The sequence below is a fragment of the Oryctolagus cuniculus genome, chromosome 10, assembly GCF_051225735.1.
Source record: "Oryctolagus cuniculus isolate XC-2025 breed Fujian yellow rabbit chromosome 10, ASM5122573v1, whole genome shotgun sequence".
NCBI lineage: Eukaryota > Metazoa > Chordata > Mammalia > Lagomorpha > Leporidae > Oryctolagus > Oryctolagus cuniculus.
In genome coordinates, this window is record NC_142876.1 from 101,414,460 (window position 1) to 101,434,541 (window position 20,082).

At 53.5% G+C, this 20,082-nt stretch overlaps 2 protein-coding genes across 12 annotated transcripts in view; both read left to right on the forward strand.

The window, feature by feature from the left end:
• The first annotated feature begins 946 nt into the window (after nucleotides 1-946).
• Nucleotides 947-8,571, forward strand: QARS1 (glutaminyl-tRNA synthetase 1). Its single transcript, XM_002713413.5, has 24 exons — nucleotides 947-1,430; nucleotides 1,562-1,709; nucleotides 1,996-2,105; nucleotides 2,261-2,336; nucleotides 2,537-2,601; nucleotides 3,088-3,141; nucleotides 3,278-3,338; nucleotides 4,006-4,077; nucleotides 4,195-4,280; nucleotides 4,421-4,507; nucleotides 4,866-4,965; nucleotides 5,081-5,159; nucleotides 5,240-5,348; nucleotides 5,446-5,576; nucleotides 5,667-5,759; nucleotides 5,871-6,008; nucleotides 6,713-6,800; nucleotides 6,888-7,031; nucleotides 7,147-7,251; nucleotides 7,406-7,498; nucleotides 7,593-7,720; nucleotides 7,815-7,881; nucleotides 7,956-8,081; nucleotides 8,429-8,571. Exons 1-24 carry the CDS (start codon nucleotides 1,314-1,316, stop codon nucleotides 8,477-8,479), a joined length of 2,328 nt encoding a protein of 775 aa, XP_002713459.4. The 5' UTR covers nucleotides 947-1,313; the 3' UTR covers nucleotides 8,480-8,571.
• An 843-nt stretch (nucleotides 8,572-9,414) lies between these two features.
• The window catches only part of QRICH1 (glutamine rich 1), a 56,254-nt gene continuing 45,586 nt past the window's right edge, over nucleotides 9,415-20,082 (forward strand). Inside the window, exons 1-3 of one of the 11 annotated variants that reach the window (XM_089306293.1) lie at nucleotides 9,727-9,873; nucleotides 11,019-11,099; nucleotides 11,279-11,338. The gene's annotated coding sequence lies outside the window, so the exon portion shown is untranslated. Of the gene's footprint in view, nucleotides 9,874-10,062; nucleotides 10,560-11,018; nucleotides 11,100-11,278; nucleotides 11,339-20,082 lie in introns of those variants that run through there. The other 10 variants (XM_051852454.2, XM_089306294.1, XM_008260628.4 and 7 more) reach the window with 10 other exon arrangements.

Genomic DNA, 20,082 nt, shown 5'->3' on the forward strand with positions numbered 1-20,082 from the left:
TGCTCATCACAGGCACCTTTGGGTAGAGGCTGGGCATATGCAGTAGCAGACTTGGCACAGGGCTGGTGTGGCAATGGCTCTGTTTCTCGGTGCCTGTCTATGGCACCATTGCATGGCATCCCTTGCTTAACTCCTGCACCTGGCCTCCTTCATGTAGTATATACTCCAGGGCTGGGCATCAGGCTGGGGTCAAAGAGGCATGGAGAAGTGGGAAGCCACAAAACACAGGATTTACACAGGGATACTGATGTTAGTATGTGGCCCTGGGCAGAACGTAGCATGTAGTCAGCATGTGGGCCCCAGATGTAGGTCCAGACCTAGAACTGGGTCAGTGATGGGACATGGGCACAAAGCAGAGCACAGAATATGGATACTGGCTGGCCAGCATCCGGCCATGTCCTTGAAGGTCTAGAAGAAGGAATGACACCAAAGCTTCCAAGAGCCTTAGTCGCAATCCCCAAATCTGAGTGTTCCCCCGCTTGTCATTCTACCACCTGCACAGTTTGTACGTTCTGTGTTAGCCAGCGGGTCCTGAAGTCCAGTGAGGCTGGGGGAGACCTCCAAACACAATGGCCTTCATGAATATTCCATCTCTGTCTCAACCTCATTACAACATCCTGGGAAAAGTCTGCGGTGGGATTTCAAAGCCTAATTTGCTTGCGGTTTGTTGTGACCTGTGCACACTTTGGCAAAAGGGGTGATTGTGGCAAGAGGTTCTAAACCAAACCATCACAGAACTACTGAGAGCCCTCCTGCACCTCCCATTTCCTGGGGGGCCCCGGTGGGCACCTAGAAAGTGCCACCCTTGATGGATGGGCCAGTCCTCACTTTATCTGCGATGGTGTCTGGATCCAGCATTTCCCAGGCTTCATTTATGCCCAACGGTTTCCATGACAACGCCCAAAGCCGTGACGTTAAAAATGCGACGGGAACTCACATTTGAACAGTATTGGGGCAGTTCCCACGGCTGAAGGAGGAGGAACGTCTAACAGCACAAGGTCACGCCCGCGTCTTCCTCATGCTTCGGTATTAAACACTTTCCCTCCAGGTCGGCGGCCAACTTTCCCTAAGTCTGCTGACGCCAGCCCTCTGAGTGACCAGCACCACGAGGACCGGAAGCCAAACGCCCAGAACGGCCGGTTTGTCTGCCTTCAGTCCCTTAAATGGCGTCAGCAGCCTGGAGAGTCCCGCCCCCTGCAGCCTAGGAAAGATGCCATTGGCTCGCCCTGAGGCTCCGCCTTCCTATTGGCCAGAGGGTGAATGCCGACGTGCCGACTCTACCCAAAGTTTCTTTTGGTTTCCGGTGTCTGGCGATGGCGACTCCGGACTCCCTGTCGCTGTTCACGGGCCTCGGCCTGAGCGAGCTCAAGGCCCGCGAGACGCTCAAGAACACGGCTCTGAGCGCGCAGCTGCGCGAGGCGGCGATCCAGGTGCGAGCCCCTCTGCCCCTGGGCCGGCCTCCGGCGCAGCCTGGGGCCGGGGCTGGGGCCGGTTCCCGACCTACTCCTTGTCCAGCTCTCGCCGCTCACTGGGGCTTCTCTCCTGACTCCTCTGACCCCAGGCGCAGCAGACTCTGGGCTCCACCATTGACAAGGCTACTGGGACCCTGCTGTATGGCGTGGCTTCCCGACTCAGGGACCCCCGGCGCCTCTCTTTCCTCGTGAGCTACATAGCCAGCAAGAAGATCCACACCGAGCTCCAGTTAAGCGGTGAGACCCCTGCAGGTCCTGCCAGTTCCGCAAGAATCCTTCCCTTCAGCCAAGCAGCCAAGGCCCGTCTCTGCCCGTTCTATCAAGACCCCCCCCCCCCCATTTCGTTCTAGACAAGCTAGATCTGCACAGGCACGGGGCATGAGGGTGGTGGTAGGGGGGCTCCGGGTAGACTGACGGGGACAGCTGGGGTCTTACGCGTTGCCGAGGTTTCAAGGGCTGAGGCCCCTGTCTGCCCGCTTCTCGGCGCCGGGACGCCACAAGCTCACAGACTGTGCTTTCTCAGCTGCCCTAGAGTACGTGCGGAGCCACCCCCTGGACCCCATCAACACCGCGGACTTTGAGCAGGAATGTGGTGTGGGTGTCGTGGTGACCCCAGAGCAGATCGAGGAGGCTGTGAGTCTTTCCCTGGCCATGGCCGCCTCCTGAGACCCTGCCCTGCGGAGAGTGGCTCAGCTTCTCCACCCAGGAAGACCCCGGCTGAGGGTTGTGGGTTGCTAGAATGTCTCTGAAGAGAGCTTTCCTGAACCATATGGTTGGGCTTTCTGCAGGTGGAGGCCACCATAAACAGGCACCGGCCCCAGCTCCTGGCGGAGCGTTACCGTTTCAACATGGGGCTGCTAATGGGTGAGCAGGGCCTGGGCCGGGGACTCTGTTCTCTCTCTGGTCATGCCTCATTTTCCGGGCACAGGAGTGAGGAGGAGGTCGGGGTGGGGGCAGGAGCACCTTGAAAGTGGTCTGGCTGGGCCCGGGCCCTGGTTCCCTGGGGAGGGGGCGGGGCATGCCCTGCTTGGTCTTCCTGCAGCACCTGGTGCACGTGCTTCTAGGAGAGGCTCGGGCTGCACTCAAGTGGGCAGATGGCAAAATGATCAAGCACGAAGTGGACATGCAGGTGGGCCCCTCCCTGAGCTGAAGGTGGGAAGGCTGTTGGGGAGCAGGGCCTGGAACCCCCTGAGGGATAGAAGGTGGGGAGTAGAGCTCAGGGTGGGGGGGCAGTGAAAGGCTCGGGCTCCTGGGATATGCCTGATTCGGGGTGAGTCGTTCTGTTCTGACCCTCAGCGTCCATGTCCCCTGAGTAGGGGCGATAGAGCCTTCGCCTGCGGGTTGGTATAGAGTCACAGAAGGGTGATGGCTGGCCAGGTTGCTTGTCTTAGGGCCGGGTCCACAGTTCCTCTCTTTAAATGACAGTGCTTGTTACGTGGGTCCAGTGTGGACCCTCAGGAGGGAGGAAGCATTTGAGGTCTGCAGACCACGGGAGAGGTGGGATGGGTTAGGTAGGTTCTCTGAGGAGATGCTGGTCGGTGGGCCCGGAAGCCCTCGGGTGGGGGGAGGGGTCACTCAGGCCTCCTTGAAAGAGGACATTCCTGTCTCTGTCTAGGTGCTCCACCTACTGGGTCCCAAGATGGAGGCTGATCTGGAGAAGAAGCCCAAGGTGGGGCTGGGTGTAGCCCGGGGTCCCTGGGGATGAGGTGGGGTGGGGCGAGACTGCAGGGGAAGGGAGTGCCTGCCCGGTTATCCTCAGTCCCCACCCAGGAGAGATTCTGACACAGACTCTGGGCTTCTTTCAGGTGGCAAAAGCTCGGCCTGAAGAAATAGACCGAAGGACAGCAAAGGACGTGGTGGAGAACGGTGAGAGGCTGGGGGCCCTTCTCAGACGTCTGGGCACCCCTCTGAAGAACCCGCATATCCCAGGCTCGTCAGCCCTCGATTTACTCTGTATCCTACTGGCCGCCTTAGTGCTGCGATTCCTGACCACTCCTCTTTGCCCGGAGAGCAGCCTCAGAAATGCGCTTTTGGGCTGGCGCTGTGGTGTGGCAGGTTAAGCCTCTCTCTGCCTGTGATGCCAGCATCCCATATGGGCGCCAGTGTGAGATCTGGCTGTTCCACTTCCAGTCCAGCTCCCTGGCAATATGCCTGCGAAAGCAGCGGAAGATGGCTCAAGTGTTTGGGCCCCCACACCCACGTGGGAGACCTGGAAGAAGTTACGGGCTCCTGGCTTCAGGTTGGCCCAGCCGTAGTCATTGCAGCCATCTGGGGAGTGAACCAGTGGATGGAAGTCCTCTCTTTCTCTCTGTCCCTCCTCATTTCTCTATAACTCTGCCTTTCAGATAAATCCTAAAAAAAAAAAAGGAAAAACAGAAGAAAATGTCTCTTGTATCTGGACTTAGGGGAAGAAGGTTCCACTTACTTAGTTCTGTTCTGGTTGCAGGATATGGGGTAGTAGGGATAGGTACCTTCCTGAGCCGGGTGGGGTAACTGTATCCAGCAGACAAACTGCTTGGTTTCTTCCCTGCAGGTGAGACTGCCAGCCAGACCCTGTCTCTGATGGAGCAGCTGCGGGGGGAGGCCCTTAAATTCCACAAGCCTGGTGAGCGGCCCTGTCAGAACACTAGGGAGGGCTGCACCTTGGCAGTGACTCCTGAGGCTAGTGGTGTCTGTGGCTGTGGGCTGTAGACTGGTCCTCAAGCTGGTCTGGTCCTGGCAGGTGAGAACTACAAGACCCCAGGCTATGTGACCACTCCACACACCATGGATCTACTGAAGCAGCACTTGGCAATCACTGGGGGGCAGGTACGTGGGAATATGGCAGGCAAGCCTCCCTGCTGTTCCATCTCACCCATGACCATGGCCTCCCGGGAGAGAGCTTCACAGTTTTTTAGGGTAGTCTGAACTCTGACCTCATGTCTCTTATCCCATTGCCCCTATCTCAGGTTCGCACCCGGTTTCCACCAGAACCCAATGGAATTCTACACATTGGACATGCCAAAGCCATCAATTTCAACTTTGGCTATGCTAAGGTGAGCATGCATTAGGGACCTGGCAAACAAGGTGGTCATTTATTGTTTCTATGGTGGGAGAGGCCACAGAGGGGGACCCACATGTGACAGATACCTGGAGCTCATTAGGCTTTTTGGGAGAAAACTCTTAGGTGACTCTGTGAGTTCACATTGGCTCGGGAAGAGGCCTATGCTGTTCCTCCCAAGTTGGCGTAAGAGATGCCTTCTCAGAGCATTTAGATGGCGGTAGACGAGAGGATTTCTTGAAGGCATTTTTGATTCTAACACAGAAGAGCTCCAGGAGTATCCTGGTTTGAGGAGCTGGACTGTGAGGGCTGACGGATCACGTGGGACCCCACAGATACCATGACTCTCCTAGGCCAACAACGGTATCTGTTTTCTGCGCTTTGACGACACCAACCCCGAGAAGGAGGAAGCGAAGTTCTTCACCGCCATCTCTGACATGGTGGCCTGGCTGGGTATGGACTGGGTGAGGCTTGGCCGGGCTGGTGCTCAGCGGGCCTCTCCTTGGGCTCTGACCTGCCACTGGGTGTTTCCTGCGGGCTGCTCATATGTGGTCTCATCCTGCCCCAGGTTACACACCTTACAAGGTGACGTATGCCTCTGACTATTTTGACCAGCTGTATGCCTGGGCTGTGGAGCTCATTCGCAGGTGAGGCCTGGACGGGATGCAGAGCCAGGTAGGCTGGCCAGGTGATGGCCCTGCCGGGTACTCACACTCCTTCCCCACAGGGGTGAGGCTTATGTGTGCCACCAGCGAGGGGAGGAGCTCAAAGGCCACAACCCTCTGCCCTCGCCCTGGAGGGACCGTCCCGTAGAGGAGTCACTGCTGCTCTTTGAGGTGGGGTCCTGGGGGGGCAGCTGGAATTGGGCGGGACAAGATGCTGATGAGGAGGTGGCCTGTGCCGAGAGCCATCCTGCCTCATTGCTCCCGTCAGGCAATGCGTAAGGGCAAGTTTTCAGAGGGTGAGGCTACGTTGCGGATGAAGCTGGTGATGGAGGATGGCAAGATGGATCCTGTGGCCTACCGAGTCAAGTATACCCCGCACCACCGCACGGGGGACAGATGGTGCGTATGGCATGGGGTGGGGGCCGGGGCTGGGGAGCAGGGCCGGGGGGCAGCAATGAACATGGGGGGCCGGCTTCTTGTGTCCCACAGGTGCATCTACCCCACCTACGACTATACACATTGCCTCTGTGACTCCATTGAACACATCACCCACTCACTCTGCACCAAGGAATTCCAGGCCCGGTGAGGGCACTGAGCCCATGGGGTTGACAGGGCCAGTGGGATTCTAGCAACCCTTCTGTGGTCTCTCCATGGCCTTAGCGGTGGTCAGGCATGACCCTGCTCTCATGCTAGGCGCTCTTCCTACTTCTGGCTGTGCAACGCCCTGGACGTCTACTGCCCTGTGCAGTGGGAATATGGCCGTCTGAACTTGCACTATGCTGTTGTCTCCAAGAGGAAGATCCTCCAGCTTGTAGCAGCTGGTGCCGTGCGGTAGGTGCGGTGGTTTGGCTCGTCAGAGTTGGGGCCCACATCCCATATCAGAGTGCCTTAGTTGTTTTTTTTTTTTTTTTTTTTTTTTAAAGATTCATTTATTTATTTGAAAGTCACAGTTACACAGAGATGGAGAGGCAGAGAGAGAGAGAGAGAGAGGTCTTTCATCCACTGGTTCACTCCCCCAATTGGCTGCAATGGCTGGAGCTGTGCCTGTCTGAAGCCAGGAGCCAGGAGCTTCCTCCGGGTCTCCCATGTGGGTGCAGGGACCCAAGGACTTGGGCCAGCCTCCACTGCTTTCCCAGGCCATAGCAGAGAATTTGATTGGAGTGGAGCAGTGGGACTTGAACCGGTGCCCATATGGGATGCCGGCACTGCAGGTGGAGGCTTTACCCGCTACGCCATAGCACCGGTCCCAGAGTGCTTTAGTTTGATTCCTGAATCCAGCTCTGGCTCCCTATTGTAATTTCCTGCCAGTGTGGACCCTGGGAAGTGGCAGGTGATGACTCAGCGCCATCCACCTGGGAGGTCTGGATTGAGTTCCCAACTCTCTGCTTCAGCCAGGTCCAGTCCTGGCCATTGCAGTCATTGGGGGGCGTGACCTAGGGGATGGAACACTCTGTCGCTCAGCCTCTTGAATTAAAAGAAAAAAGTAAGTGGTGCTGGTGGCCTGTGATGTCGAAGACCTCTCCTCACATCCACAGGGACTGGGATGACCCCCGACTCTTCACACTCACAGCCCTGAGACGGCGCGGCTTCCCACCTGAGGCCATCAACAACTTCTGTGCCCGGGTACAGCCAGTGGTCGGGATGGGCACGTGGAGGCTGTGTGCAGCGGTGTGGGGTTCGGGCTGTACTGATGCCCAACTTGCCTGCTAGGTGGGGGTGACAGTGGCACAGACCACAATGGAGCCACATCTGCTGGAAGCCTGTGTGCGTGATGTGCTGAACGACACAGCCCCTCGGGCCATGGCTGTGTTGGAGTCACTACGGGTTGTCATCACCAACTTTCCAGCTGCCAAGGTAGGCCTGTCTCCACATATGTTTGGGTATGGGTGTGGATGGGTGTACACCTAGGCTTGGGCATGGCGGGGGTCCTAAGTCTGGTGTGACTCAGATACCTGTTTTGTGCTTCTAGCCTGTGGACATCCAAGTGCCCAACTTCCCAGCTGATGAAACCAAAGGCTTCCACCAGGTTCCCTTTGCATCAGTTATCTTCATTGAAAGGACGGACTTCAAGGAGGTGAATGAGGGGTAGAGGGTCCTGTTCGTAGCTCAGTCTGGTCCTGGGCTCCTTGTGTCTCAGCCCCTCTGCTTCGCCACAGGGGTTAGGGGGAAGCTGTTCTCGTTGGTCTGACTTTTGCAGCCTCTGTGTCTATACCACTCTCTACCTCTAGGAGCCTGAACCGGGCTATAAGCGCCTGGCGTCGGGCCAGCCCGTGGGCCTGAGACATACAGGCTATGTCATCGAGCTGCAGCGGGTACTCAAGGTGAGAGGCGGCTGCAGCATTCCTTCTGCAGCGGCTGCTGGGGCCAGCAGTCCTGTGGGTGTTGCAAACCCTCCCTACTCTCCCCGGCTCTCAGGGCCCCAGTGGCTGTGTGGAGAGCTTGGAGGTGACCTGCAGACGGGCAGATGCTGGAGAGAAGCCCAAGGCCTTTATTCACTGGGTGTCGCAGCCTCTTACGTGTGAGATTCGCCTCTACGAGCGACTGTAAGTGAACAGAGCTGGGGTGGGGGCAGGTGTGAGATGGGCCTTGCCTGCTGTGGCTGCCCAGCTGGAGGTCTGACCTTCACTCTGACTGAAGATTCCAGCACAAGAACCCGGAAGATCCTGCCGAGGTGCCCGGTGGATTCCTAAGTGACCTGAACCCGGTAGGCTCCGGGGTATCAAGTGAGGGCGGTGGGCCTCTCAGGCTGGCATGGCTGCCTGAATTTCTTGCTTGCAGGCTTCACTAAAAGTGGTAGAGGCTGCGTTAGTGGACTGCTCTGTGGCCCTGGCTCAGCCGTTCGACAAGTTCCAGTTTGAGCGTCTCGGGTACTTCTCCGTGGATCCAGACAGCCGCCCGGGAAAGGTGCTGGACTTTACCCAACCGCCCCTTTGGTGCAGCAGTGGCGGCTGCTGCATCCTGTTGGCTCACTGTCACCGTCGGGCTGAGTGTGGAATGCTCTTCTGGTGCAGAACCTGGTTCACAGGTTCAGTCCACGCAAACACTTCTGTATGGAGCCTGCTTCCTACTTAAAGCAGGCAGCAGCCACGAGGGTTGTTACAATCCTTGTGAAGCTAGGTCAGAGCTAGCCAACCCCTTACCTAAAGTCAGAGAGTAGCTGGGAACCCAGGGCTCCTGACTTGCGTGGGAGGCGGAGGGAGGCGTGGGCCCACGCAGGCCGTGTTGATGGGCATCCTCCCTCTGCCCTCCAGCTGGTGTTCAACCGGACCGTCACGCTGAAGGAGGACCCAGGAAAGGTGTAAGCCGGAAGCACGGACCTACCTCTTCCTCCTGGAGGCCGCGCGCTCCTCACTGCCCCACCCCACGTCAATAAAGAGGCTGAATCCCCTTGGAATCCGTGTGCTAGTTGTCTGCCTCTGTAGCATCTGAGAGCCCTGGAGACGTGTGTGTGCGTGTGCGTGTGCGCGTGCGCGCTGTGCTCCTTGGGCACATGCTCTCTGTGAGCGGGCTGCCAGGACAGAGCAGGAGTACTCACGGCTTTGAAAGCAGCGCCGCACGGCTGGGTGCCGGGTGCCGTGGTGAGCAGTCCTGTGCCAGAGGAAGTCCTGCCCGTGTGCCTGGTTACATCAAGAGGGACCTGGCTCCTAGTCTGGTGCCTACTGTGTGCCAGGCACAGTGACATGAGCCAGAAACGCTGGGTTGGCATTCCAAGTTATCTAGGCAAGGATTCCCAAGCGCCTGTAGCAGCCTCCCTGGGCCTGCGCAGGCCTGGAAGAGCTTCGCGACCCAGCCTGGGCCGGGAAAAGACCATTCCCGGGAAGTCTCATCTGAGGGGAGCCGGAGGCCTTGCAGAGCTTTGCCAGGACGGGAAGAAGTGCAACGGCCCCGAGGCAACGCGGGTCTGCCTCAGGGTGGAGGCCCCCGGGGTGGGGCGGTGGTGCAGTGTGGGCTGCTGGTGAGGCCCTCAGGTGCCTGCAGCTTTAATGCCTTCCACATTTTCCATGTATACAAACACCAGGCTACCCGAGGCCTTCTTTAAGGTGGACCTGACTGCGGAAGGCTATACTTGGCTAGCAACACCTGGCCTGAGCCCCAGGAGCTGGGTCCTCCGGGAGGGGAGCGGCCCCGGGGCTTCCCCGACCAAGCGCGAACGGAGGCACCGGGCCCAGGTCAGGGGTTTCTGGGGTCCACCTTAAGCGCGAGGCTGGGCCGGGCTGGGCCCCGCCCCGCCCCGCGTGGGGCTGCGCGACCAAAGGAGGCTCCGGCGGACGGCGGAAGGTGGGTCCAGGGAGTGAGCTTGAGTCCCAGCCTGCCCAGCCTCCACTGTCAGGCCGAGCTCCGTCCCTGGCTCCGCCCCTCATGCACGGGCGTCTAAGGGCGGGGCGATCCGCCGCACACCCTGGGCTGCGCTTCGGACTCCAGCAGCCAGAGGTGCGGCCTCCATGCCGGGTTGGAGCTTTCCCTTTAAGTCTGGCCGGGAGGCAGCCCCAGTTCTCGCGTGATCCGACACTCCGATTCTCGCGAGAGGATCAATCGGCACCCATTGGCTGTGAGGGTTGAATGTAAGATGGCGCCCAGGGAGCTGTGAGGAGAAAATCCTGTCGGTCTTGGAGCGGCGACGGCAGAACCGGGGCCCCGGGCGGTGCGGCGGGGCCGGCGGGTAGAGCGGAGGCGGCGGCGGCGGTGACGTCGCCGGGTGAGGGCTCCGGTGGGAGTGGGGACCCATCAAAGCTGCGGGCCTGGGACAGTGGGCCCACCCCACACAACGGCGGGCGGGGGCGGACGGGCAGCTGCCGCTGGGCCCTTGAGACCTCGGGGCGGCTCCGGGCCCGAGAACGTCCCTGGGCTCGCGTGCCCCCGCCCCTGGGTGGGGGAGGGGCGGGCCGGGGACTCGGGTGGGCGCGGTGCGCGAGCGCGGTCTGGTGCGGGCGCGCGCCCGAGCCTGTTTTTACGCGCGGGTGCGCGCGCGCTGTGCGGCCTTCCCGGTGCGCATGGCCGCCGACGTGCGCGTTCCCGGGCCGGATATTTGGGCTTCTGGAGCTGTGGCCCGTGGGCAGGAGCGTCTTTCCGGGGCGCGCGCCCTCCCGCCTAGCGAGCCCTCAGTTCTGGGGCGCGCGCCCCGCTGTCGGGTGGCGGTGCTGCCTTGAGAGCGCGCAGTGCGCGCCTGCTGAGCTGCGGCTGGGCTGGCTGCGGCGCGGTCCGCTGCGGGGGGAAGGTTGCGGGTTCGGACCTGCTGCTCTGGTGACGTCTCCGGGCAGCTGTGGCCTGGGCTTGGGGAGAAGCCGGCCGTCTCTGCCGTCTGGCCTGCGGCTCTGCTGTCGTGCGAGGCGGACGAGATGGCCTGTGCTCGAAGAGTGCGGTTACCCGAGGCCCGTGTGCGGGGTGGGTGCTTGGGGCGGTGCTGCCCTGATGGGCTTGAGGGGGCAGGGGTCCCCCGCACCTCCCGTTTCCCTTACCCTCTGGTGCCGTGTGTAGGGGAGGGGGGAGGGTAACCTTGCTAGGCCCTGCTTGCCTTTCATTGGAAACCAGTGCTGCCTGAGCGCAAGTCACTTGTGCGCGCTTCGGAAGGGACCCTTCTCTGAGCTCTGAAATGCCTCTTCAGATCCTGAAATGCAGCCTTTTTTTTTTTTTTTTTTCCTGCGTGGGTGGGGGCTTACTTGAGTCAGTTAGACTAAGAGCCCTCTTTTTTCAGCCAAAAAAGTTGTCTGACAGAAAAGTGAAGCATCTGAGAATAAACGCTTGGCCTTCGATGTTGTGACTTCGGAACTCTGGGAGGAATGCCTAGAGTCTTGAGTGCGTCTCCGTCAGAGTCACTTGATTTAGGATTTCATTCCTTTTCAGACCCCTCCCCCAGCGCTGGTAGTAGAGTTTGTCCTGGAGAAGTACGACCTCTTTTTTCTAAGACTGAACGTCTGCCACTCGGTGTGTTTTTGTATTGCTTCGTTAAGTTTAAGGAAAAGGAAACTAAGAGGAAGTAGAATTAGCAATCAAATTTGATAATGATGGGGGTAGTTCTAATATAAAGCGTATTTTTAAGAACACAGTTAAACCTTAAAAAGAGGCTGAGGATGGAAGGAACTTCTTTGTTCTATCTTCTTCAGAATGTTAGAAGTCTTAAGAACTCAGGACAAGCAGCAGAAATACTTGCAACATGGTGACTGGTGAGTTAAATCGTTGATATGCTGGAAGTATGTGTGCACAGTTTTTTCTGGTAATACTGACACATTACATATCCTGTCAATCATTCTGGGTGCTGCCTGCCAGAAACTGCAAGGGGCTGGAACGTTTAAGATGTGGGAAAACTGCATCTCTGACTGCAGCCACAGTGTGTTGCTTGGACAGTTTTCTCCTTAAAATAGAAGACAGTGCAACTTCCTAGTTTTAGCATAGCAAGGCTTTAGCTTTTCTGAGGACCTAATGGTTCAGAGAAAAGCACTCAGCTTTATCTATCCTACACTTAGAATTTTAATAAATCTTTTAGGCCTCCTTGCTCTGGATTATGCTTTAAGTAAGTTTGAAAGCTTCCTTTTGTAAATTTATGTTTGTAAGTGACGTTTCCATAAGCTCACCTATTAAGATTTACCTGCTACATGTGTTACTTCTAGCCCTTTGTGACAATTTATTTGTGTTTCTCCGAAGAACAGGTCAAATAATTGTTAAATTTTCTTGTAAACTTGAATTATTCCAAAAAAGTAACAAGTTGGGGGCTTTGGGTGTGGACTCCCTAATGGCTAGGATACCTTCCTTCAAGTCTGCATGCTTTTCATTTAACCGGTTGTGGTTTGTACTTGATGTGCTATGCTTCTTGCTTGTCTGTTGTTAAATGGCCACCTTCATCTGTGAGGGTCTTTTACTTCTGAGTTAGCTGCAGAATGAGGCATTGACATGAGCACCTGTCCTCTTCTGTTACTTTGTTTTCCTACATTTTTGTTCCAGTAGCTTTAAGTTCTCTTTAAGCTTCACTTAAACGCTTCTCTTGTTTTCTGTTTTTTTTTTTTTCTTTTTCCAAATTGTCACCTTGGAGTGTGATTTGTTATTTAACTGAAGTGGCTGCATGAGGAAATGATAGCTTAATTTCTTTGCTAAAAAGGGAAAGGAATAGTCCTTTGGTTTCTCTCTCTCTTTTTAAAAGGTTTATTTATTTATTATTTGAAAGGCAGAGAGAGAGAGAGAGATTTTTTTTTTTTTTTTTTTGACAGGCAGAGTGGACAGTGAGAGAGAGAGACAGAGAGAAAGGTCTTCCTTTGCCGTTGGTTCACCCTCCAATGGCCGCCGCGGCCGGCGTGCTGCGGCCGGCGCACCGCGCTGATCCGATGGCAGGAGCCAGGAGCCAGGTGCTTTTCCTGGTCTCCCATGGGGTGCAGGGCCGAGAGAGAGATTTTCCATCCACTGGTTTACTATCCAAATGGCTGCAACTGCTGGAGCTGCACCGATCCAAAGCCAGGAGCCAGGAGCTTCTTCTGGGTCTCCCATGCGAGTGCAGGGCTCCAAGGACTTGGGCCATCTTCTGCTTTTCCAGGCCACATCAGAGAGCTGGATCACAAATGGAGCAGCCAGGATTCAAACTGGCACCTGTATGGGATGCCGGAATTGCAGGCAGTGGTTTTACCCGGTACGCCACAACACTGGCCCCTAGGCTCATTCTGTAGGCCAGCAAAATTGTAGGTAGAACTAGTGCGTGATAGAGAGTGCTTCCATCCACTGGTTCATTCCCCAAGTGTTCATAATAGGCAGGGCTAAGCCAGGGTAAAGGCCAGAGCTGGGTACTCAGTCTAGGAGGCAGGAATCCAAGTATTTCAGCCGTCACCTGCTGCGTTCCAGGGTCTGAAACAGCAGGAAGCTGGAGTCAGGAACGAGAGCCAGGAGCTGAACCTACCTAGGCACTCCAGTGTGGGACGTGGGCATCTTAACTGCTAGGTTAAATGTCTGCCTGTTTTATTTATTTTTTAATTTGTGAAATGTGTATTTATATATTTTAGCATTTCAGAAAATCTGTGGGAAATGTATTAACAGTTCATTTTGCTGCAGAGAATTTTGCAATCTGTGGGTAATTACTTTTTTTTTTCAAGATTTATTTATTTTACTTGAAAGTCAGAGTTACACAGAGAGGAGAGGTAGAGACAGAGAGGTCTTCCATTCGCTGGTTCACTCCTCAATTGGCTGCAACGGCCAGAGCTGCGCCGACCTGACCAGGAGCCAAGAGCTTCTTCCGGGTTTCCCACGTGGGTGCAGGGGCCCAAGGACTTGGGCCATCTTCTACTGTTTTCCCAGGCCACAGCAGAGAGTTGGACAGGAATTGGAGCAGCCAGGGCTAGAACCGGCGGCCACACGGGATGCTGGGGCTTTAGGCCAGGGTGTTAACCCACTGCGCCACAGCACGGCCCCAGGTAATTAATTTATACTACACATTTTCCATGAACTTTTTAAAGACCCCTTTGTATGCATGGATTTCCAATTTTTTTTGGATCAAATTAAACTTACTCTTTTAATTTCATTTTCCCACAAATTTTAGCATGCTATTAAAAATTAACTCTATTGTGACTACAAGAAACAGAATAATTGGCAGCACCTTTGAAATTTTTTTTTAAGATTTACTTATTTGAATGTCAGAGTTCGAGAGGGGAAGAGAGAGATCTTCCATCCACTGGTTAACTCCTGTAGTGCCCACAGTGGCCAGTCCTGAGCCAGGCCAAAGCCAAGAGCTTCATATGGGACTCCCATGTGAATAGTAGGGGCCTAAACACTTGTTCTATCTTTCATTACTTTTCCCGGGCCATTTGTGGGAACTGGATTGGAAGTGGAGCAACGGGGGCATCAACAGGCACCCATATGGGATGCTGTTGTAATAGGTGGGGACTTTACGTACTATGCCACAATGCCAGCATCAGCACCCCTTTAGGGTTCCTTTTCTGTTTACAGTTTCTCAGCCCCTAGAGATTTACTATTTTGATTCTGTGATAATCACATTCTTTTTTTTTTTTTATAGTAGTACTTTTGTATCCATCAGCAACATACTTCAGTTTTGTTTCTTTTGAATTTTATTTAAATAGTATCATACCTGATTATTTTGTCTTTTAGCACTTTTTTCTGAAATTCATGCATTTGTATGCAGCTGAAGTTATCTCATTTATGTGATACTGTTTTGTATGCCATAATTTTTTTTTTTGACAGGCGGAGTTAGAGACAGAGAGAAAGGTCTTCCTTCCGTTGGTTCACCCCACAAATGGACGCTACGGCCAGTGCACTGCACTGATCCGAAGCCAGGAGCCAGGTGCTTCTTCCTGGTCTTCCATGCGGGTGCAGGGCCCAAGCACTTGGGCTATCTTCCACTGCCTTCCCGGGCCACAGCAAAGAGCTGGACTGGAAGAGGAGCAACTGGGACTAGAACCCGGTGTGCCGGCGCCACAGGCAGAGGATTAGCCTAGTGAACCGTGGCGCTGGCCTGTATGCCCTAATTTATAAATTTAATTTATATTTATTCTTGGTCGCTGTTGTCTGCAGATTTCTAAGCATACAACTCCAATTTGTAGTGTTTTGGGATATCCTAATGGATACTTTATAAAAACTGTGGTTTTCTGGTTCAGAGTAGAAAAAGGCGGCCAGAAATAAGGAACAAATGACAAACCAGAAAAATTCAGGGAATTGCTGAAAAACCAAGGAGAACTCGGCTTAATTTTATTTCTTTGAGAAGTAGAGAGAGACAGAGCATGCTAGAGCCAAAGAGAGAGCTCCTGTCCACTGGTTCCGTCCACAAATGCCTGCAGCAGCCAGGGTTGGACCAGGCTGAAGCCCTGAGCTGGGTAATCCATCTGGGTCTCCCACCTGGGTGGCGGGAGCCCAGCCACTCAGGTCGTCACCTGCTGCCTCCCAGAGTACACATCAGCAGGAAGCTGGATGCAGGAGTGCTGCTGGGACTGGAACGCAGGCCCTGGCACAGGATGCAGGTGTCCTAAGCAGCATCCTAACTGCTGGGCCAGACACCTGCTCCTGTGACTTACAACGTCCATATTTGAGAAGCAGAGAGAGCAAGAGCATGCACACTAGTTCCTGTCCATTGGTTCATACCCCATGTTCTCTCAACTTCTGGGCCTGGCTGGAGAACTCAGTCCAAGTATTCCATGTTGGTGGCAGGAACCCAATTACTTGAGGTATCACAACTGCCTCCCAGGGTCTGCGTTAGCATTAAGCTGAAATCAGCAACCAGCGATAGAAATTGAACCCAGGTACTGTGATAGGAATACGGACCTCTTAACCACTAGGCCACATGCATGATCCCATAATTTGTTTACCCATTCCACGATTGATAGACTTCTGGATTGCTTCCAGTTTTTTTGTCGTTGTTGTTTTGGAAAGATTTATTTGTTTATTTGAGAGGTGGAGGCAGAGAGAAACGGAGAGAGGTCTTGCATCCGCTGGTTCGCTCCCCAGATGGCTGCAATGGCCAGAGCTGTGCCGATTTGAAGGTAGGAGCCGGGAGCTTCCTCTGGGTCTCCCACGCGGATGCAGGGACCCAAGGACTTGGGTCATCTTCTACTGCTTTCTCAGGCCATAGCAGAGAGCGGGATCAGAAGTGGAGCAGCCGAGACTTGAACTGGTGCCCATATGGCATGCCGACATTATAGGTGGTAGCCTCTGCCTCCAGTTTTTGGCTAATAAATTTCTATTAACTCTTTTCTGGGGTCTGATGTTAAGCCACTGACTGTGACTGCTTTCCTCTCTGTAACTGCCTTTCTTTCTTTCTTTTTTTTTTTTTTTTGACGGGCAGAGTGGACAGTGAGAGAGAGAGAGAGAGAGAGAGAGAGAGAAAGGTCTTCCTTTTGCCGTTGGTTCACCCTCCAATGGCCGCCGCGGCGGCCAGCGCACTGCGCTGATCCGATGGCAGGAGCCAGGAGCCAGGTGCTTTTCCTGGTCTCCCATGGGGTGCAGGGCCTAAGCACCCAGGCCATCCTCCACTGCACTGCCTGGCCACAGCAGAGAGCTGGCCTGGAAGAGGGGCAACCGGGACAGAATCCGGCGCCCCAACCGGGACTAGAACCCGGTGTGCCGGCGCCGCTAGGCGGAGGATTAGCCTAGTGAGCCGCGGCGCCGGCCTGTAACTGCCTTTCAAATAAATAAATCTTTTAGAAAATATTCTTGAATAAGTACCTCCTACACCTGTGAGTATGTCATACATACCTAGGGACAGAATTGCTGTGTTGTGGAATGGATATTGGCAGCATCACTAGATAGTGCACTTTCTTTCTTTCTTTCTTTCTTTCTTTCTTTCTTTCTTTCTTTCTTTCTTTCTTTCTTTCTTTCTTTCTTTCGACAGGCAGAGTGGACAGTGAGAGAGAGAGAGAGAGAGAAAGGTCTTCCTTTTGTCGTTGGTTCATCCTCCAATGGCCACTGTGGCTGGCGCACCGCGCTGATCCGAAGGCAGGAGCCAGGTGCTTCTCCTGGTCTCTCATGTGGGTGCAGGGCCCAAGCACTTGGGCCATCCTCCACTGCCTTTCCCTGGCCACAGCAGAGAGCTGGCCTGGAAGAGGAGCAACCGGGACAGAATCTGGTGCCCCAACCGGGACTAGAACCTGGTGTGCCGGCGCCGCAAGGCAGAGGATTAGCCTGTTGAGCCGCAGCGCCGGCCGATAGTGCACTTTCCAGCCAATCAGTATTTGGTAAGAAAATGAATTTTTTTTATTTCTTAAAAGATTTGTCTATTTATTCAAAAGAGTGATTAGAGAGGAGGATGACTAAGAGAAATACTTTGCCTGCTGGTCTGGGCCAGGCTGAAGTCATGAGCCAGGAACTCCATCCTGGTATCCAACACAGTTGGCAAGGGTCCCAGCTATAAGCCATTTTCCACTGCCTTCTCAAGTACATTAGCAGGAAAGTGGATCAGAAGTGGAGTAATAGGGGCTGGCGCTGTAGCGTAGTGGGTTAGGCTGCTGTTTGCAGTGCTAGCATCCCACATGGGCACCAGTTTGAGTCCCAGCCGCCCTGCTCCCGATCCAACTCCCTGCTAATGCCCTGGGAAGCAAGTATGGGATGCCCCAAGTGCGTGGGCTCTGTGACGACATGGGAGACCAGAATAAGCTCCTGGCTTCAGACCGGACCAGATCCAGCTGTTGGGGCCATTTAGGGAGTGAACCGGTAAATAGAAGGTCTCTCTCTCTCTCTCTCTCTATAACTCTGCCTTTCAAATAAATAAGTAAATCTTAAAAAAATTATTTGAGTTAGAGAAGGAAAGCTTTAATCCACTGAGCCACAGTGGCAGCCCCAATAAATAAATCTAGACAAAAGAATGGAACCAGGATGAAAGCGCTAAATCAGGGACTCTTCTATAAAGACATGGGGAATATCAATGACCCAAGGATATAATTTCTGTCATAAGCTCTGTAGTGTGTTCATACAGTACTTTTTTGAGGCTAGAAACATGTTTTCCGGGGCTGGTGCTGTGGCCAGAGGGTTAAGCTTCCACCTGCAGTGCTGGTATCCCTTATGGGTGCTGGTTTGAGTCCTGGCTGCTCCACTGCTGACCAAGTTCCCTGCTGGTGCACCTGGGAAAAGCAGTGGAAGATGGCCCAAGTACTTGGGTCCTGCACCCACGTGGGAGACCCGAAAGAGTCTCCTGTCTCCTGGCTTCTGCCTGGCTCAGCCCTGGCTGTTGAGGCTACTCAGGAGTAAACCAGCGGATGGAAGCATGCTTACTCTCTTTGTCTCTCCTTCTGTCTCTGTATCTCTGCCTTTCAAATAAGTAATTAAATCTTTAGAAAAAAATGTCTTCCACTGTGCTTTGAAATGATGTCTTAATTAGGATAACTGTAACTCCTTAAAATGGCAACTGTTTTTTCCTGTGAATGTATTCAAACCAGGCAGAGTAAGCTGTGAGGAGGAGCCATTGCTGGAATAGCCGTGAGCCTCGAGAGGGGCTCCAGGTCCAAGAAAGAGACGAACTCTGAGGCAGCTTGTACTATCTTCTAGTCCATGACATACTCAAGACTCACTGCAGAACAGTCAGGGGAAGACCAGATCTATAGGGGTATCAGAGATAAAATATTCAAGAAGGGGTGATTACAGGCGGTGTTTATGGCTTCCCTAGATACTTAAATGAAAAAGTAAATTAGCAGACAGACCTATGGAAATGTTTTTTATTTTGGAGTAACCTTTGTCCATGGTACTGTCTTGTGTTCTAGTGATGAAATAATAAAAGCACATTTATTGAGAGATGGCTCTGTCAGGCATTGTGCTAAACTTTTTTTTTTTTTTTAAGATTTATGTATTTTATTTGAAAGGCAAAGTTACAGAGATTCAGAGGCAAATAGCCACAACAGTCAGAGCTGGACTGATCCAAAGTCAGGAGCTGGGAGCTTCTTCCAGGTCTCCCACACAGGTGCAGGGGCCCAAGAGCTTGGGCCATCTTCTGCTTTCCCAGGCCATGGCAGAGAGCTGGATTGGAAGTGGAACTGCTGAGACTCAAACCAGTGCCTGTATGGGATGCCGACACTGCACGTGGCAGCTTTACTCACTGTGTCACAGCACCAAACCCTGTGCTAAGCTCTTTTGTATAGGGATAGGGCCATAAGTGGGACTTGAAATTCAACAAATCTACATCAGGCTAGGTTTTTTTTTTTAATATTTATTTTATTTATTTGAAAGAGTTACAGAGGGAAAGAAGGTGAGACTGAGAGAGATCTTCCATCCACTGGTTCACTCCCCAAATTGCCATGGCTGGGCTAGATCGAAGCCAGGAGCCAGCAGCTTCTTCCATATCTCCCGTCCGGGTGCAGGGGCCCAAGGACGTGGGCCATCTTCTGCTTTCCCTGGCCATAAGCATAGAGCTGGATAAGAAGTGGAACAGCCAGGACATGAACCAGTGCACATATGGGATGCCAGCGCTGCTGAATCTTAACCAGTTATACCACAACACCAGCCCCAGGCTAGCTTTTTAATTGATAGTTTTGTATGTCCCATGGATGGTGTTATAAATATCCAAATGGCGGTTGGGTGAAAAAAGGTTCGTTGCCCCTGCAGTGAAGTACGGGGGAGATGCCAGTGATCCATTTGGGCATGCTAGTCAAAATCTCCTGGGTCTGTTGATAGGGGCCGATTTATCTTTATTGTTTTTACAAAGCCACTTGAGTATTTAGAAGCAAATGCTTGTTTATAGACCCTTTACCACCCCTACCCCCCAGTAAGCACCAGTGTTTTCTTTATTGATTTCATCTGACTCCCACAGACTGGCCGGCCCCTTTCAGAAGTATTTAAATTTCTTTACTGTTCCTCAGCAAGTTTCTTTGACTTGAATCTAAGAATCTGCTGTCTCATTTGGGGTTATGGAGGGTCAAGCTTGTCTATTTTTCTTTATTATTTTTTTGACAGGCACAGTTAGTGAGAGAGAAAGGTCTTCCTTCCGTTGGTTCACCCCCAAATGGCTGCTACGGCTGGCGCGCTGCGCCGATCCGAAGCCAGGAGCCAGGTGCTTCCTCCTGGTCTCCTATACAGTTGTAGGGCTCAAGCACTTGGGCCATCCTCCACTGCACTCCTGGGCCACAGCAGAGAGCTGGGCTGGAAGAGGGGCAACCGGGACAGAATCCAGCGCCCCAACCGGGACTAGAATCCGGTGTGCCTGCACCGCAGGTGGAGGATTAGCTTAGTAAGCCGTGGCTCCGGCCTGTACGCAAGTTTTAGTTCTTGATGGTTTTGTTTGTCTTTAAGAGTTTCAGATTTTGAGGAAAAATTATACTATAATCAACTAGCATTGTGTGTTTGTTACTGTTGCTACAGTATAACCACTGTGCAGAAAGAGGTGTCTTTTTTAAATATCTTTTTTATTTAATACAACTTCTGGGAAATGCAGGAGAGTATTAAACAGAAAGAAACTTAAATCCTCCATGATTCCATCATCCAGGCATAACTGTTAGCATTT

Excerpts from the sequence above, each read along its gene's own strand:
- QARS1 (XM_002713413.5), top strand. The coding sequence starts at position 1,314 with ATGGCGACTCCGGACTCCCTGTCGCTGTTCACGGGCCTCGGCCTGAGC. Across the intron at positions 4,281-4,420 it reads TGGCAATCACTGGGGGGCAG|GTTCGCACCCGGTTTCCACC; the intron begins GTACGTGGGAAT and ends CCCCTATCTCAG. Across the intron at positions 7,252-7,405 it reads AAAGGACGGACTTCAAGGAG|GAGCCTGAACCGGGCTATAA; the intron begins GTGAATGAGGGG and ends CTCTACCTCTAG.